The sequence below is a fragment of the Leptonotus elevatus genome, chromosome 3, assembly GCF_054856555.1.
Source record: "Leptonotus elevatus isolate MCC_2025b chromosome 3, RoL_Lele_1.0, whole genome shotgun sequence".
In the NCBI taxonomy this organism is placed as follows: Eukaryota; Metazoa; Chordata; class Actinopteri; order Syngnathiformes; family Syngnathidae; genus Leptonotus; species Leptonotus elevatus.
Window position 1 is genome coordinate 27,420,405 of NC_141241.1, and position 19,828 is coordinate 27,440,232.

The 19,828-nt window shown below is 40.3% G+C and overlaps 1 protein-coding gene across 2 annotated transcripts; it reads right to left on the reverse strand.

The window, feature by feature from the left end:
* Positions 1-2,095: 2,095 nt before the first annotated feature.
* LOC147178083 (uncharacterized) lies at positions 2,096-11,544 on the reverse strand. 2 transcript variants are annotated; one of them, XM_086071606.1, is made up of 14 exons: positions 11,378-11,544; positions 9,806-10,011; positions 9,528-9,665; positions 8,415-8,553; positions 7,770-8,328; positions 7,400-7,541; positions 5,540-5,686; positions 5,406-5,450; positions 5,128-5,192; positions 4,836-5,026; positions 4,333-4,733; positions 4,028-4,127; positions 2,882-3,077; positions 2,096-2,792 (listed from the first exon to the last, which is right to left on the reverse strand). In XM_086071606.1, exons 1-14 carry the CDS (start codon positions 11,495-11,497, stop codon positions 2,656-2,658), a joined length of 2,586 nt encoding a protein of 861 aa, XP_085927732.1. In that variant the 5' UTR covers positions 11,498-11,544; the 3' UTR covers positions 2,096-2,655. The 2 variants fall into 2 exon arrangements, with proteins under 2 accessions (XP_085927732.1, XP_085927733.1); XM_086071607.1 differs by lacking the exon at positions 5,406-5,450.
* Positions 11,545-19,828: the final 8,284 nt, after the last annotated feature.

Below are 19,828 nucleotides of genomic sequence, written 5' to 3' on the forward strand. Positions count from 1 at the left end.
AAAACAAAAACACAGTGATGCCTCTTGTACAACATCCGATTATCTTCTGAGAGAAACCTGTGTCATTTCCAATCCAGGAAAACTGAAGTGAGCAGTTGATTATTTGCTGTAAATCAGTGTGAACAGATTTTCCAATAGTTTAAAAAAAGTGAGATAGAATGAGTCAAGACAGCTAGTAGATGGTTTCAACTGCTGAACCAAATCCGTTATAGTTTATTGATCCATTGAAACAAATTCTGTCATGGTAATTGAATTATTCCAGGGTGATTTTAAGTGCTGAATCATTTTGTAACTTTTCTGGTTTATGACAATGTTTGAGCTGATGGATTGTACTTTCTCACCAAAGTAGCAGGCAAACTAATTGCATTTATCTTTTGAGAGGAGTTCCGGTGCTATTTGGATTTTAAAATTTGCAGCATGTTTATCATTTTGTCACACATAGGCTACCACTGACAACATATAGCATGGCTATTAATCTAATGTTGATATGTAGAGTAACTGTTCCATACTGTACTGGTAAAATGTGAGCAAACAAAATGCAACTTAACTGAGGTCAAGGCTTTGAATCTGGTCTCTGGCCTTGCTGTGTGGAATGTACGTTTTCCCCATGCTTGCTTTGCTGCGTTTTCTCCGGGTGTTTCAGTTTCTTCACAACCCCAAAACTTGCCTTTAGTTTGTAGGTTCATTGAAGACCAAATTGTCCTTAGGTGTGAACGTGAGTTGAAAGGTTGTTTATCTATATTTTACCCTGCAATTGGCTGGCAAGCAGTCCAGGGTGTACCCTGCCACTCGCCTGAAGTCGGCTGGGATTGGCTCCAGTTCACCTGCAAACCTAATGAGGATACGCAGTATTGAAAATTGACGGATGTGTCGGACCACAACTGGACGGTATGGGTTGAAATTTAGCTCCACACATCCAATATATCACAAAGATAATTGAGTAGATTTCAGGTCTTCTATTGCAGTACTCTCCTACAACACAGTATAGCATAGAGGAATGGAGATTAAAGTCACCTTTGGTCACGGGATATTTATCATAGTGCATTCCTCACAGCTCTGTGTTTACATCACAAACAAATAAATCCAATTATTCCATGTCACAAAAGAAAATCCATTATTACAACTTGGTTTGATTGTATATCATGTATTTTGTTAACTAAGGTGTTCTATTTCAACCACAGCCACATAATGACATTAATACAATTGCAAATCCTTTTTAGTAATACATTTGATACAATAACAAAATGTAGCACATTTGCCTTTTTTTATGTGACCTTTACCGGGTGACCCTGAATGCCCATCACGTAGCTATAACGTGGGCACTAGCCAATAGGGCTGTGCAAAATGCAGAATTTCAGAACTCAATTCAATTAATGAATCTGAATTAACTCCACCCCACGGGATGTTTAATTGATTTTGAATTGTGTTTACCGGCGGACGACAACCATACACCGAATCCTATTCGTGTGTGTGTGTGTGTGTCTGTTTGTGGATGAGACGACAGACGTGCGCCAAATCCAATTTGTCGCGCTGTGGGGGGTGCCAGCCGACATCCAGCTATTACTATTATATTTATTTTTGTCACCAACTTTGTTATGTCATGTTTAGTTACATGAGGGGTGGCCAAGTTCAGTCCTCGAGAGCCACTATCCAGCCTGTTTTCCTTGTCTCTCTCCACTAACTCACCTGATTAATGATCAGGATTGTTATCAGGCTTCTGCAAAGCTTGCTGATGAGCTGATCATTAGATTCAGCTGCACTGAAGGAGGGAGACATGGAAAACAGGCTGGATAGTGGCTCTCGAGGACCGAACTTGGCCACCCCTGAGTTACATCATATCCTGTGACTGATCAATAATGTTATTCAGAATAAATAGAAGTGCTTTGTGGATTAGATGCTCCCGGATTGCTCCATTTATACCAGTTAGCACTACGCAAAAGCCACGCAAATCTTGAGTGGATTCGGCCCTGAGTGTAACCAAGTGTGACAGCAGCGTGCTACGCAAACACCTGAAAAAGAAGCAGTGAAATGTGTGAACAAAAGCAGTAGAATGATGGCAATCTGTTGTGCAACACAATAAACAGTTAGCCAAGGATTATACTGGCTAGTGTATGATGTCTTTTTATTGGTTGTCATATCAAATACAGAATGTTTTTATAGAATTTCATCTCCCTGTATTATACAATTTTGCCCTTGATTCACCCTCCCATTGTGGTATCATATCACAGATTTTATGCTCTCATTTGCATCACAAATGAAAACAGCTGCAATGCTGGTTGATTGTCTTTTCTGAGTTGAATGATTAAAAAAAGAAAAAAAAAGAAAAAAGGAACACACAGGTAAGTTAAAATTAGTATTTTGAGCAAGCACAATGCTAAATTGCATGAAATATGGTTATTGTATTATCTACACCCAATTGCATAATAACAACACAACGATCTTATTTTCTTAACAATAACAAATATGTATGATTACATTTTAAAGCTGAATAATTTTTATGTATTTCGTCCATTTCAATTTAGACATGAATTCCAGCTGTTATTTTGCATAGCGAAATTACTTGTGATTTCAAACAAGCTCAAAATAAAAAAAAATTATGTGAAAATTTCGAAATTTAGAAATTTTGTGTGTGCATAATATACTCCCAGCAAGTGTTTAGCTTTCAAATGTTGGCAAACGTTGATATTTAGCATGTGACATTTTGGCTTTGTACATGACAACAGTGCCGATCATGCCAACAGCTGCGAGAAGACATCCGGCGGAGAATATGATGTTCATATTCAAATTCATTGCTAGAGAGAAAAAGAGACACAATTTTTAGACAGAGGAAGAATGAAGGTGTGCTGTTGTAAAAATAAAGTCATGTTTCACATCATGTTACCTGTGCCTTCATTACTCTCTGCTGATCTCTTAAGGCGCAGTGGTCCTTGAGAAACAAAATGGTTGGCACTCTGGATGACGGCCTCTCTCTTTCCACGATGGTGGCCATTTGCCCATGTGTCGTTTATACATCCACGTGAGCACCTGGTGTGGGGGTTCCCTGCCTCACACATCATGACTGAACAGCTGATGTACACCTGAATGAATGAACAAATGAGCTGTGGTTTAACGATTGACAGTAGTTAAAGACCCCTCACTTGAAATGCGATTAACATTTTCCAGAATCAATATCTTAGTGACGTGCAAACCTCTACGTCATCTAGTACAGCAAACACACAAAAATGTTGTATACTATATATTTCACTTCATTGATAAATAATTTGTTAATTTGTTGGACATCAGTGATGGTGTAAGTGATACATTTGCCCAGGTTTCCCCAATCCTGGTCCTCAAGGGCCTGACTCCTGCAGGAGATGTTTCCGTCCTGCAACACACCTGATTCTAAAGATCAGGATCATTATTAGGTATCTGTAGAGCTTGCGGACGAGCTGATTGGAGAACAGAAACATCTAAAACCTGCAGGACTCCAGCCCTCGAGGACCAGGATTGATGAAGCCTGAATTTGTCTGAGTTGGGGGCAGGCAGCATCGGTTCAGTTCCCACTCAGTGACAATCTGAATGTCCATTCAAATGGTGTCTCATTTCTGTATGTGCAACCATACAGAAAGTCATGTAGGGTAGGCTTCAGCACCCTGCAACCCTGAACAAGATGAGCAGTATTGAAAATTGATGGATGGATGCGTTTGTTGCTGGAGGAACTAAGGTCCCTATTTTCTTAGACGGACGCTTGTGCACTCAGTGAAAAAAATGGGCTCATCTTCATTTTCGTGTGGGTCAAGTCTAGTTTACCCTGTTTGGGAATTGAGCAGACTGTGGTACACCTCGCTAGCAGTTTTCCATACCCCCTGGCGCAAGTCGAGTTGTGGCCAGTCCCACAATGGCGCAAACTCCCATTTGTAACTCTGCCCGTCTATGAAAATGCCAAAAGAAAGAAAACTCCACCCATGCGCACTTTGCGCTAGACTGCTTATCCCCTTCCATTAGTATTACTGTGAATAGACAGACAGACAGACAGACAGACACTCACATGATCATACAATCCAATGAACTTGAAGGCCTCTATGCTGAACCTGAATTCATGTTCATGAGCAGGGGAGTGGATCTCAATTGTTGGATCCACTGGACATCTAACCAGAGCACATAGAAGGACATGTATTATCTCGTAACTGGAATGCATTACACTGGACAGTAGATCACAAAATTGATAATTTATTCCCAATTGATACTGTCTGTAATTTCAGTTCAGTTATGTTCGAGCACAGTTGTCAATACAATAAATAAAGCCTGGATTACACAGTGGTAACCCACACAACCAAAGAGCTGTCAGCTTACCCATTTTCAATGATAGAGTAGGTTGGCCGATAATTGGGGTTGTCATATGGAGCAGCTTTGCACGATTCCACAAAAAGTTCTGTGCTGTTGATTGAAGAGAAAGCCTCTATCTTCATGTAAATCCTGCTTTCAAGTTTATAGTCCAGCGGGTATAAGGTTGGACTAATCATGGTTTGGAACTGGTTGTTTGGGTAGAACTCAAACTGGTAGGTGAACGTGCCAAAACCCTTTTCCCAAACTATGATAGTCTTTCTGTGTCCAATGAAACTCTGGGTAACATTTCCCCTTTTGGCATACTGGCAGTGGAAGCCTACTTCTAGCCTGTGTTTCCTGGTGATGGTGTCTTTAGGATCGTCCACAGTGGTTATTTCATTCTTGAAAATTAGATTCTCATCATCCTCCTGCGGAGTAAAATGTTACTGATTCAGACAGTTCTTAAATCAAAGCCAAGGTTCACCAGAGGAACATAAGAGGAAATTAAATAGTACATTTCACTCTGTTACCTCCAGCTGAGTGCCACAAGAGTTAAGGGGGACGACAGCAACTAAATGTGTTCTGTTGGAGTGTGTTTGGAGACTGCACTCAATGTTGCCGGGATCATTGAGACGTAAGTGATCCAAATGGATCCAAGGGAGTGATGCTTTTTCAACTAACACCGTCATACTGGACTGGTCGCAGATCACTGTAGCGTTAACTGAAAAGAATATTGAGCTGAAAACTGCATTCATGTTTTTTGTTCCCTTAATGAATTTATTTGGCATTGCTTTCAAAATGAACTACTAACTCCTGACTCACCTGTCTTCTTCTGAACTTCAAGCAGAACACATATCATTTCAGATTGATAGACAAATTGATTGTACCTGCACACAATTGGTAAACAAATTAATATGATGAATACAATAAAAATGCATAAAAGTTAGATACACAGTACTGCACAGACGGACGTATGTTTCTCACTTTCGGCCAACTTAGACATGTAAATTTCTTAACACTACAATATTAAAGTGGTGACAACAACATGGCCATTGCACTTCACTGCATTTCATTTCCCGTGTGCGCAGTTACTTACTTACCCATAATTACTAGTATAGTAATAGTGATGAGATGGTGTAGTAATACTAGTAATGAACAAGCAGAATATATAAAGCTGTTAAAAAATTGCTTCCTCATATTATTGCTAACATATAAGTTTCAAAGAAAGACTGACCTTGATGTGACTGATTCAACTGCGAAGCAGAGTGGGAAATGTCTGCCCTCATCTCCATGCCTGGGTATCCACCTTATGACAAACTCATCATGTGTGGTTCTGTGCTTATTGGAATTGATTGGCCCACTCATAATGATGTTGTGTATCCTGGATCATGACAAAATAAAACAAAAAGATTTTGTCATTGTTAAATGTGATTAGTACAAAAGCATACCTCTATTGCAGTTCTTTTGTTAGGTAATTATGAATACAATAATGTATCTATATACCGGTATACACAGATGTAATCACACTTAAATACATAAATAAATGTCAATAAATAACTGTGATTTCTGCAGCACATTTAGCATGGCGTATTTCCCATTGCATTGATTGCTTTACTGAATGGTATTGGTTTAGTGGTGTGACTCTTGCTGTGTACAGTGGGATGTACCTCCTAAACATTACAACACAACACAACACAACACACTCTATAAGTGAAAGAAGTGGACTGCAGGCTGGCCATTTCAATACCCGGATCTTTTTCCTACGCAGCCATGATGATGTAATTGGTGCTGCATGTGGTCTGGCATTATCGTGTTGAGAAATGCAAGATCTTCTCTGAAAGTGATGATGCCCGGATGGTAGCATATGTTGTTCTCCAATCTGATTACACCTTTCTGCATTGACGATGCCTTTCCAGATGTAGAAGCTGCCAATGCCACACGCACTCATGCAACCCTATACCATCACAGATGCAGGCTTATAGACTGAGTGCTGATACCAACTTGGGTTGTCCTTGTCCTCTTTAGTCAGTATGATATAGTGCCCCAGTTTTCCACAAAGAACTTCGAATCGTGATTCGTGTGACCACAAAACAGGTTTCCACTTTGCCACACTCGATTTTAAAGAACCCCTGGCCCAGAGAAACGCCTGCGCTTCTTGGTCTGCTTTAGAAATGGCTTCTTCTTTGTACTGTAGAGTTTCATCTGGCAACGACGGCTGGCACGGTGGATTGTGTTCACCCACAATGTTTTCAGGAAGTATTGCTGAGCCCATTCTGTGATTTCCCTTACAGTAAACATTCCTGTTTGCAGTGCAGTGCTGTTTAAGGCCCCGAAGATCATGGGCATCCAGTATGATTTTTTAGCTACACATAGAGATTGTTTCAGATTCTCTGAATCTTTGAATTATGTTATGCACTGTAGATAATAATTACTTCTACCTTTTTGCAACTTTTCGTTGGTAAACACCTTTCTGATATTTCTCCACTATCTTTCTGCGCAACATTGGAGGAATTGGTGATTCTCTACCCATCTTCGCTTTTGAGAGACACTGCCACTCCGAGAAGCTCTTTATATACTCCAATCAAGTTGCCAATGGACCTCATTAGTGGTAACTGGTCTTTCAGCTGTTTTTTTTATAAGTGCAATTGACTTTTCCAGCATCTTATTGCTACCTGTCACAACTTTTTTGAGATTTGTTGTCACCATGAAATTTACAATCAACATATTTTTCCCTTAAAATGATTTTTTTTAACTTTTGACTTTTGAACTTTTGACTTTTGAACTTTTGACTTTTGAACTTTTGACTTTTGAACTTTTGACTTTTGAACTTTTGACTTTTGAACTATGTTCTATTCTGAACAAAATATTGAAATTTGGCACTTCCACATAATTGCATTCCGTTTTTATTCACAGTTTGTATACTTTTTGGGAATTGGGTATATATATATATATATATATTTATATTGTTACCTTGTTTCAAATACATTTTTGAGAATACACTGCATTCCTGTTTTTGCCTCACCTGCTAACCTACACTTGGGTCCACCAATCCTTTTTTTGCTTTTTTTCCACCATGACATAATCTTTGACTTACGTGGCATACGTAGCTTGCGCTTTGACTCTGATTTCCACTTCTTTGTTGACCTCTGCATAAATACGTTGTCCATTCTGGGGTGTTGGATATAACAACTTCGGTATGTATTGTCCCTCTTGACAGGATGGAGCAGGGGGATCCACTGAAAGTCAGTAAGAGATTATTTAAATATTGTAAGGCTCAGTTTCTCTGCATATTGTGCTAAATGTGCTGTGGTATAGTACAGTATATTGCCCATTTCCTATCCAGTATGTTCATTGCCATAGCTACAATGCAATCAAATGATAAAAAACACATATGTCTATGTAGTCAAGTGATTCTATCCCAAAGTCATATATTTTCTTAGTACAACAAGACCATGTTTACCCACCCAGAAAGGAGAATTGCAGGGGTAGTTTGCTGAGAGGTGGAGTTTGTGTGTAAGGGTTTCTTGTGGTGGGTCTTAAATGCTGTGCGGTTTGATGCCACTGCCTTGAGGTTGTTGTTGAACCTGTATTATGCAACCACCAAGGTTGAGGGGTTGTATTGGGGTATAGTGTTGGGTATCTTGTAGTGGGTCTTAAATGCTGTGTGGTTTGATGCCACTGCCTTGGGGTTGTTGTTGCACCTGTAGTGTGCAACCACCACCACCAAGGTCGAGAGGTTGTACGAGGGGTTGTATTGGGGTATGGTGTTGTTGCACCTGTAGTGTGCAACCACCACCACCAAGGTCGAGAGGTTGTACGAGGGGTTGTATTGGGGTATGGTGTTGTTGCAGGCTGCTGAGGCCACCACCTCTTTCTCCTGGCCTTCAAAGGTGACCTTGAGGAATGGAAGCCATCGTTGTAGGAAAGTGTGATGGGCTGTTGTGGAAAGTCCTCCACCACCATCTCAAATCCAAAAATACGGTGATCAGATGAAGTGTAGTTGTAGTGCAAAGTGCAAGAGTCCTGGTGGATTATGAAAACAATGTATTCATTTAAGTAAACAAGTTTTTTTTTTTTTAATTCATGCCATAATCAAATTTTCAACAAACCTGATCCAGGTAAAAGCCTACAGGTTGATTGCACGAGCCACATTCTATATTCCGAATTTGTCCATATCTGCATCGTACTCGGTCTCCATCAGCATCAAAGGCCATTGGCTTGTATGTCCGCGGGCAGTTTTGAGGAACTCTTGCAAAAACAACATCTAGACATTTTCCTGTTTTGCATTGTCATTTCTTTACATTGAAAATTATTGCACCGTGCATGGATTACTTTGAATTCATAACCAAATCATATTCTTTAAAACAAATAATAGAATATACATCTTAATTTGCCTTGTAAGGTTCAAATAAATAATTCATCACATTGTATTTCACAGGAAAGGTAATGTAAACTGTAACACAGTAAGTCATTTACTCGCAACCTTTTTCACTGAAGCAACCCCCTTCGCTCACAGCTGTTTTACTGGATTTTTACAGTTTTTGCAAGGCCCACAGAATCACTGTCAATGCATAATTTCAGTGCAATAATGTAGACACTGGTTACTTGTATTGTATATAAGTCCCAGTCATTATTAATGGTCATAGACTGCTATAGCCTGTATATACACATATGTATCCCCAATAGTTTTTATGCCCATTTTTATTTTGCACTATGTACATAATGTATATTTTAATAATCACTGCTTAAAGCACTTCTTCTCTTCTTTCATCAGGAAAATAGTATATTTCTGTTTCCGTTTTGCAGCAATTAGCATTAGAATATTGCTAAATTTAATCATTATTCACATTCCTGTTGAAAACAGTGGCAAAAAGAGCTTGTTGCAACATGGCCCTGGTTGATCTTCTATACTCTACTGCCACCTGCGGGCCATTTTTTGTAAGAACCACCATTGCTTTAAACAACCTCTTCATGTCACAAGCTGCATTCAAGCCTTCAGTATGCTCTAGCATAACAAAAACAACAAATAAATAAATGTATAAGTACGTGTATGGGAGTGAAGAACAAAGTATTAAAAAATCATATTTATACGTTTTGGGGTTTGAATGAGTTAATGTAGCTTTTCACTGATGAGGAGCAGTTATGTGGCTTTCACAAGTACAGCACTTATTTTGCAGCCACCTTGTCTTAAGTAATGAGAGCATTTTGTTCCTTGAGTTTACCGAATAAAAGGAAGCACGGCAGTAACTGGTGACTTGTTTGGCCCTCCGGTGTCAGATCTTGTACCCAAATCCACAGTGGTCAGCAGTCTCCAACTATGGAGGTTGTGCCTTGTTGGAATCCAGCAACAGCTAGCTGACCTAGAAGGTGTGGAAACAAAACCCATGAAATACTGATACTCTACTAAATATGCAGGGCATAATATGACCAAGTTCTGGAATTTCTTTATGCAAGACAAAGTTAGCAGATTTTAAATGAGCATAACAAAGAAAAATCATACCGCATAGAGAAAGGTCTGTTAGATGACACACGTCTTGTCATCACTGTTTCTGCTTCACACCATTGCCTGGTGTATCTCGGAGAATTGGTGCTGTTGTCAAGTACGACTCTGTGACTATTCACTTGATATCCACAGTCGCCATTGTTACAATACATGGATTGCATGTGGCCACACCCATCAAAGGTTGCCTTGAAGCTAATGTTGACCTGTAAAAAAAAGATCCTATTTAAGGGATCGTGTTGGCATATTTATTTGACACAGTTTGTGTCATGACAGAGTTTAAGAATACAGTCGCCCACGGCTTCGCATATGGGCATGTTTTTTTCCCTTCAATTTGTGTGTGTGTGTGTGTGTGTGTGTGCGGGGGGTGGTGGTGGGGGGTATAGGTTGTTTTTTCATTTTTACACTCTCATCTCCCGACGCTTCCCACCTTCACGGTTTTTATGGAAATCCATTGAATGTTTATCAGCGATATCTACCTGTTCATTTTAAATGCCTAGTATACAACTAAGGAACTCCTATGACTTGAATTTAAGAGCTGATCGAGACTTTTTCCAGAGGTTTTCTTGAAAATAACCAAAATCACTAATTCTTGCATAAATAGCTATGGCATTGTACTGCACAGTACATTTGACTCCATTTATATTTGACTCTATTTAGAGTGGGACCAAATGACTCAGTTTTAGAGTAGGCTAATATTTACACTTAGAAGAGAGTAAAATAAAGAATTGAAAAATAAAATAAAAGTCACTCAAGGGTTGATGAATGAACTCACGACCTTCAGCTTGGGACACTGCCACACTACCATCTGAGCTAGGTACTGTTTGCTTATCTCTGAGACCCCCAAAATCTATTTTAGTCTTGGAGTTGGACCGATATACTAATAGGAACTGCGTGACTCAGGGACTAGATCGGCTATCACCCAAGTTGAAGGTTGTGAGTTTGTTCCTCAACCCTTGAGTGACTTTTATTTTTTTATATATTTTTTTTATTATTTAGTTTACTCTCTTCCAAGTGTAAATGTTACTCTAAAACTGAGTCTATTTGGTCCCACTCTAAATAGAGTCAAATTTACTCTACAGAATTTACTGTGTGGCAATAATTTTTTCTTTTCTGAAGTATTCTTTTGTGTCAGTTAGTCACTTGATACACTTTTAGTGGCCCCAGATATTAAAATGAATAAGAAATTGAAAAAATAATTTGTTTCCCATGACTGTATTTTTTTTCTTCCAATACATTCCAATAGGTGTCAATTATAGGCAGATTTTTGCTATTCGTAGGTCTGCCGGTCTCTATCAACGACAAATAGCAGGGAATGACTGTAGTGTCATGTTGAATTCTTTCATTAAGGGTTTGTCATTATCTTTGTGTTTCAAGACGATGTATAAGGTGAAATGGCAAACGTCACCAATATACAGTAAGTACAGTATAGAGGATAGTACATGTAAGATTGATAAAATACAATAACAAAATAACACACAATGATAATTAAGTATGATGAATATTTGTCTCATTCTGTGGGGGAAAATGCCATAATCTTTGATGATCACATAATTATATTCAATTACTCACTGTAAATGTTCCATCAGAGTTCATTTCGCCACGGAAGTTGCTGAGTCCTCCATAGTGGTGTGATGCAGACACCAATGAGACCAGGAGCAGCTGCAGCAGGAGCACTGATGTGGAAACCATGATGCCCCATACGCTAGCTGGCTCTGAACTGTTGCCTATTTATATATGCACGCAATTGCAGACCTCCCACAGAACAAGGGACAATAAATTCATAGGTAGGTATAGTATGCTTGATAACAATGGGCTAAAACTGGTTTTAGTGAATAAGCAAACAAGGTCAAGATTGCTTGGTTCAGTCCAAATCCTTTGCAGACAACTTGCAACTACTAAATACACACAGTAAAAAAAAGAAAAGAAAAAGAAAGTAATAGAGCTGCCCTATTAAATTTCAGGGAAACTATCTAACCTATTTTTATTTTTATTTTTTATTATATTACTATTTGATTATGCTTGTAGGTGTTGTGTCTTTGCTTGTGTAAAGCACCTTGAGTTGCTTTGTGTATGAAATAAAGCCGCCTTGCCTTGCCTGTTGTGTGAAAAACATTACGTTACGTTACGTTATGGATCTCAGTGAAATTGAAATCACTTCTTTTTTTTTGCAATACAAAATTTAATTGGATGTCTACTGTAATCAGTCATCATTCCACAGTATTGAGTCACAATGAGACATCTAAGTTGAGGTTCTAAACTTTTTGTTTGTGGTCATCTTTAACAGCTCTACATTTGTTGCACTGAACTGAATATCTGCAACTCCTCCTTTCAATTTAATGTGTACCTTTACATTTTGCTTCAGCATATTTGTTGTAATCTTTCAAACAAACCAAACAGCTCATTATCAATGTGTTTTACAGTGTACTGTAGTATTATTGAAAATATAAATGCAGCTGGCTAAATGACAGAATGAAGAGAGCAGGGATTGTGAGAAATGCACTGCTGACAAAATGAAACTAGTTAACCATTGTTTTACTTGTGCCTAATTCAATCCAATATATCTTGAAGGAAACCATACGTATCAAATTCAGAAGCTAATTATTATTTTGAGCACAATATATTGCTAATCTCCTAATTTATCTGGGTTAGTAGCAGTTACAAACTGTCCATTTGTTTTATTTGCTTTGCACGGCTCTAAGGGGCGGGGGGGGGGGGGGGGGGTGTATTGTCTCTGTTTCTATTGTCCAAATAGTTCTTAATACAAAAGCGACACATTTGTGTTCATTTTTAAAACATGCAGACTACTACAATGTGACCATTAACCCTGATGCCAGTCAAACTGAAAGCAAAACATTTGACTCCAACTTCTTTGTATTAAGAGGAAGAAGGAAGAGTGAAGTACCTTCGTGACAACCAGATTTGGAACATAGCCAGTGTGGAAAAATAAACAAGGCAGTGAAAAATGGATTCAGTATGCAAAACAATGTAAGCATTAAGAAAACTAGGAATGTTTTGATAGATAGATAATACATTGACGAAAGCATCTAAACTAAAAACACAATTAGGGGAAAGATCATGACGCACATGTGGACAATCAAATAACATCCATCCATCCATCCATCTCCTAAAACGCTTATTCCTCACAAGAGTCACGGGGTGCTGGAGCCTATCTCAGCTGGCTTTGGGCAGTTGGCAGGGTACATCCTGAACTGGTTGCCAGCCAATCCAGGAAACTAAAGAGGTGTTGCAGGTTAATGTAATAAACCAGAAAAGAAAAACATTAAGCCTAATTTAAAAGTGCAAGATCTGACACATTGGCAGTCATTTTTGTGGTTAATTTAAAATGAATTTGATAACCAACTAATAACTACCCAGATAGCAAAACGACATTGAATAAATGTTGACTTTGCATCCAAATCATCAGTATGGTTGACATTGAAATATCCGACCATAAGCAACATTGAATCACTGTTGCAAATACCGATGACACCTGACAGTGAGATTGAAACAACATTGTTCTTCAGTATATCAGGCGATGGTTGAGTTAACATTGTTTTCTAGTTGATGGACTAGTTGATGTTGACAACTAGTTAATTTTATGATTGACGGGGAAATATGATTGAGAAGTCATTGAATTATGGGTGAGCACTGGGGGTTATGGCAGAAAAATAGTTGTGTTTGTGGTTAACCAAACTCAGTTGAAAACCATTCGCGTGCGTGCGTGCGTGCGTGCGTGCGTGCGTGCGTGCGTGCGTGCGTGCGTGCGTGCGTAAAGGTGTTTCTCATTAACTGGGAAGACAGCGATCACCAAGAACAAAAAAAAAAAAAAAAAAAACATTAGTCGTCTTCAGGGTCTTTAACAGCAGTCTTACAGAATTAATCACGTTTGTCATTATTACTTGTATTTAAAACGCTTTGCCTGACACAACCTGGACCAACATTACTTGTAAGAAACGCCCCGTTTTGCTGTGATTGGCATACAAGTAAATGCCAGCCTACTTAGCTTGGATGTTAGCTGTGTAGAACTTAGTTCAGGCAAACAATTTTTTTTCCAATCAAAGCACTAAACTCACTGGATACTACACAATGGAGCCTATGAATTTATTGAACACCAAGACAGCGCGGTTATTTTTCCATTGTAGCTCGCTCTGTTCCCTCCTGTAAGGATTGTCTAAAAGCATCATCCCAACCACTCTGACTGCCGACTTATAGTTAATGCGCAACACCTGTGCACGCCATAGCGTCAGTCATCGGAGCATGCTGATGAGCTGTCATTGGAATCACCTGCGTTGGGAATAGAGATCAGGCTGGATAGTGTGCCCCGAGGACCAGGGTTGAGAAACACTGGTATAGGCTATAGCCTGCACTTCACAATGATGCCTTTCAAGATCCACGCAGCAATCTCTCAGAGGGCTGACGTTCTTGTTGACAAACTGAACAACTTCAACATTAAAATGAAACAATTGTGTCTGTTCGACTAATTGGGGCAGGGACGCCTACGTAGCATACACAAATTTGTCACTTGCCACATGGCCTGCCATGCTTTGTTGATTGGCCGGAGATCTGCTTGATTTGCATGATGTGAATTAACTGTGAATGTCGTTTTGTTTATATGCTTCAGATTCACTGAAGAAGCAGAAGGGAACGGAGGCGTCGGAGTACACGTTTGCTGCTGTTGTTCAGAAGTGGCTCCATTAGAACCCAAACCGCGTTAGTAGCAAGGGACGTTGCACTACAGAATTTCATCAGACTTAGGAGGAGGCTAATTAAGTTTTGAATAAATTTACTGAACTTGAATGACATTTTTTGTTGTTATTCATTTAAAAATCATTTGTTGTTATTCTTTTAAAAATCATTTGAAATCCAGCCAAGTTTTCATTAGTCAGCCTAGCTTCCCCTGTCTGTAAATAAAGGGCCTTTTAAATATAGGCATATTTGAAGCATTCATATTGTCGCGGTTGATTCAACATTGAAAACATAACATTGATTCAACGTTGTTCCAATATTAATAATAATCAAAATAATGTGTCGATTTTGTAAGGATTTCAACGTTATAACAATATTAATCGAGGGTGCAAGAGTGATGACAAATCAACGTCGGGTGTCAACGTTGATTCAACGATATATGGTCGACAACGGAATGTTGATTCAACATCTTTTTAACGTAGGTCTGCTATCTGTGTATGGCCTGAGTCGACAGCAGTATCTGTGCTATGGTGTGGTCGAAAGCCAGATTGAAAGAGCTAAATGGTTTATTAAAATATGATCCACTTTAATTTGATGAGGCAGTTTGAATTTTATTAATTAAGTGCAGCATGGCGGGATTCACATTTCTGACGTTTGAATTTTGAATGTTTTCTCACGGTACTTTGTCTTCCTGACAACATTTCAAATACATACTATTCAGGTTCAGTGAAGATTTGCTAGATCCCTCTTTTGTTGTGTTTTTTTTTTTACATTTGCAACTTCCTCATTTCTCCATCTTTGTTTCTCTATTGACATGTTAGCACCTCCCACCAGAGATCCCTTGGAGGAAAACAACAGAGGAACAGTGAGTGCAAAGGGACAAATACTTGATGTTGACATTTCACAGATATTTCACAGGAGTCTTTCACAAATGTATTGACTCTGTGGCTGATTTATTACCATCAAACACACGTCAAGATTAAATTAAACGTAAAAGTAAATATATCAACACTGCTATAACTAGGGTGACTGTGGCTAAGAGGGTGGAGTGTGTCTTGTATATACACTGGGTGGGGTCACATTCACGGTGTAGGGGTAGAGTCCGCCAGTCGGCGAGCTGGCAAACTCAGTAACAGGGTTGGTTCTCACTAGGCATGCTGGCGTGACGACCGAGACCTTTCCCTGCCGGGCCTGGGATTCTGGGGTGCCACCCGTCCCCCAGTGCTCCCTCCTCTTCTTCCACGGAGCTTGAGGTGGGGTGGTGGGCGTGGGTGCCTTTGCAGAGCCACTGCCCGCTCTTGCTCAAAAAAAGAGGGTAGAGTGATCATCTAGTGACTGAAGGGGCTCCGATTGTCCTTGAGCAAGACACTGAATGCTATATTGCCCACAGGCTGGCATTGTAAATGAGAAACTGTTATCAATTGTCTTATAGGTACCCGGTTAAAGAAATAATAAATAAAAGCATGAGAACAACTTCCAGATTGCCACCGAAGCGTCAAGGAGTGATGAATTTGGCAATTATGAGAAATGAGATCCACCTTGTAAATTGTCCATAGGTGGAAATATGAGTGTGACTGGTTGTTTGTCTATCTCTATATGATCAACCAGTCCAATGTGTAGCATGCCTCCCGCCAAAAGTCAGCTGTGATAAGGGAGTATAATAAGGACAAATGGACAAGCTTGGAGATGGCCTCAGTGCACAGGTGCATGGACATTACCACAATTTTGGTGGGTTGAAGTTAAAGCCAGACAAAGTTTGGAACCCTACAGACCTCCAAAGTCAAAAACATAAAGGCTATTTGGCTTTAAAACTGGCTAACATTTTCAAGAAAAAGATGCGCCAAATCTTGGAGGTCAAAGTGATATTCATGTGCAAGACATTAGCAAATCTCATGAGATCTCATCAGTGATGGCAATAAAAACTCCACAAATTTTAAATCCTAATGTAAATTTTGCGGCAGCAGTAATTGGCCAAATGATTTAATTTATTCATGAAAGTAACACGTGTTATAATCACTAAAGTGTTACACAAACATTGACATCAGCAAGTATGAAATGAAAATGATATTTTATTAATTCTAATTCAATAATTGTAAATATGAGTTAAAAATATTCTGAATCGTCTTAAAGTGCAATAAGTCAGGTCTTTCATGAATAATAGATAGTATTTTTAAATTTACGTGAACAGTAAATTTCAAGAAAACATTCATTTATGGGAAAAAAGAGATATTAAAATAATCGATTTATGGTTTTATGAATCGATATCGGGCTCGAAAAGGAAAATGGATTTGATTTTTAAAACCCAGTCCTAGGAATTAGTAGTTGGCATGCCTGTCTCAGTCGTCTTCCGGCCCTTCTTAGTGGATATTACATTGCTCCATATATAATTTTTGTTTTACTAACTACTACTTAATTTCTTTGAACCGAAAGTAGTAGTTCATGAAATACAGGTATATTGAATCATGGGGAATCAAGGAAGTAAGTGTTCTCTTTAAAAAACAAACAAACGAGAGGCTTAGCAAAAACAACATCACAAGTACTAACTGACATGTTTATGTTGATAAAGCCAAAAAGGCTTATCTGGATTGAGGAAGACAAGGCCATTATTATGGTCCGATGGATTTAAAATATTTAGTTTAATTTTTTGTCACGAAGTAGGTTTTTTTTCATCTGGGTCACTGGTAATGTTTGAATGCTGTTCATAAAGGGACAATGCAGTGCCATGAACTTTTGAAGAGCAAACTTCGAATCAAAGTAGCAGCTAAATGTCTTTGGTTGATTAATTACCTTTGTATGCAGGTAAATGTGCAGGTTGGATACACTGTAACTTGTCAGTGTGAGCTTGACATCATTGAAATGCTTCAATGATGTATAGGCCAACAAACCTACATCTGGCACAAATAAATTAAACAAGTAAAACTGTTACGGTCACGGCGTGGAGGACCCAAATGCAGGAAGGTAGGAGAGCCACGGCAGGAATGCTGATAACTTAATCAAAAACAAGGAAACACAAGATCACGCCCGAGGGCGGATAAAACAGCGAGTAGTGTGGGATATGGAGTAGCTCCACGGAGTAACGCTACTAGTCAAAGCACTCGTGGTGTCCACAGCACCTGGAAAAATTGCACCTAGAACGGTAGCAGAATCAGAACGTCAGGTCTGGTGAGTAGCGTCGACATTGACTCCTTCAGCTCGCGGGAGTATTGCTCGTGCTGTCCGAGTGAGCGCCCATGGCTGGCCATGGCCTGGCACAGGCTGTTGGGGTCTGCGGGGTCCATTCTGGTCGGGTTATTCTGTTACGGTCACGGAGTGGAGGACCCAAATGCATGGTAGGCACTGCGAAGGTCTAATTTGGTAAACACCGCAGCAGAATGTAATGGAACAAATGCTGACTCCATTAGCGGCAATGGGTATTTGTTTTTAATTGTTATGTCATTCTTTCTATCGCAAAAAAAACAATTCTTGTTAACTGGAAAAATAAACAAACTCTGAATATCGACCAATGGTCTAACCTCCTCATAAATCACATCTTAATGGAAAAAATATCTGCCTCAAATAAAAACCAAATGTCAAAATTTAAAGAAACATGGTCTACGTATATAGAATTTTTTAACCTAAACCTGGTTACTTAATTTTGCCTGTTAGCGAGAGCCACCGCAGCGTGATAACTTACATTGATGTTTCTGTATTTGGCAATTTGTAACTAATGGTTGTGTTTTTATAGTCAGGAACCCAGCTGCTGCCAACAGGATCGAGCAGATTCGCCTCCAATGGGCACTAAGGGTCAATATTCGGATTCACTGCATGCCAGTGGGTTAATTCTATAGGTGCTGCCCCCCCCTGGCTGGGCGTGGGCGGGTCTGCCCCTCTGTTGGCTGCTGGGTGGCGGCTGCGTCTTGGCCGTTCCCTGGGTCTCTTGGGGGGTGCTGCGTTGCGGGGCTCTCCCTGGTGTCCGGGGCGGCGCCGCTCCGGCGCGGTCCGTCGCTCTGGGCCCGGCGACGCGGTTCGGGGCCTGTGGGCCGCCGGGGTGCCCCATGGTTCCCTCTCCCCTCCCCCTTCCTCCCCCTTGCTGCCTCTCCCTCCTCGCCTCTCCCCGCCCATCCTCCGCCTCCCTGTCCCTTCTCCCTCGTCGCCCTTCCTCCTCCTCTCCCCCTCTCTCTGCGGCCCTGCCGCTGCCCCTTGCCCTTCTTGTCATCTCCTCGTGGGGGGAGCGGGGGCTGTGGACCGGTGGGGTGCCTGGCGGGCCTGCAGTGCCCCGTCCTGCTGCGTTGGGTTGGGGGCGCGGGCCGTGTTGGGGTGGGGGGCGCTCCTGCTCCTGGGTTTGCTCTCCGGCCGGTGGCCCTGGCGGGGCCCGGGGGTCGTCCTTTGGCGCTGCCGCGGCCTGGGGGGCCCTGAGGTGTTGCGCTTGCTCTGTCCTGGCAGGGGTCGACGGCGCCCCTCTTTGGTGGAGATTTTCATGCATGCCAGATCCACCACACCAGCATCTATCGAAACTCAGACACAATCTGCTTCTTCCTCAGGTCATTGAATTGGTGGAGGCTGGTGTCTGTGGATCTCACTCTGCTACGTTTGTCCTTCCTTCCTTTCCTCAGTCTCTCCTTTGGTCTCTTGAGGTCTCCCTGATTTCACTTGCTGGATTTCACTTTCCTTTGTTTTCTTTGGTCCCCTCGGGTCTCCTGACAGCGGTGTTCGGTATGGGATTTTTTCTAATAGGTTTTTGGTGAGCTAACGAATACACACACACTCGCACGCACGCACATACACATACACATTCTCACGCACATACAAAAAAAAAAAAAAGAGCAATGATGATGACATTACCGAATGAACAATACTGAGCTCTTTTACAAAAAAAAAAAGAAAAAAGGAAATGTAATATTTGTATTGTATTATTTATATTTAGCTCTGGATGGAAATACATAATACAGTTTGAGAAATGTATCACAGTACAAAATATATGATTCCATGCAAAGCATACTAAGGATGACAGTGATTTTCATTATGCCCAACAGTGTGTAGTGAATAATGTGTGAGCCACTTGGTACAACATTTTGATTTTGATAAAGCTATATGTAATTTTGGTTGCAGTGCGTCATTTTGCAGGATATGTGAGGGATTTTGCAGTTCAGGTGTTCAAGTATTTTGATAAAACCAGCCTAGCTTGAAAAATTGTGTTTTAGCAATTGGAGAAAACTTTCAGTTGACTTTGCCTTTTGTCACCCATTCTGTTCATTACCTTTATTACCAGTTTAGTGGCCTCTGCCCTCCATGTTGTATCTCTGCTTTTTGCAGATGATGTGGTACTCTTGGCTTCATCAAGCCCCAATCGCTAAC

Excerpts from the sequence above, each read along its gene's own strand:
- LOC147178083 (XM_086071606.1), bottom strand. The coding sequence starts at position 11,497 with ATGGTTTCCACATCAGTGCTCCTGCTGCAGCTGCTCCTGGTCTCATTG. Across the intron at positions 8,554-9,527 it reads GCCGTGCTTCCTTTTATTCG|AGTTCCTCAAAACTGCCCGC; the intron begins GTAAACTCAAGG and ends TGTTTTTGCAAG. Across the intron at positions 2,793-2,881 it reads AGAGAGTAATGAAGGCACAG|CAATGAATTTGAATATGAAC; the intron begins GTAACATGATGT and ends TTTTCTCTCTAG.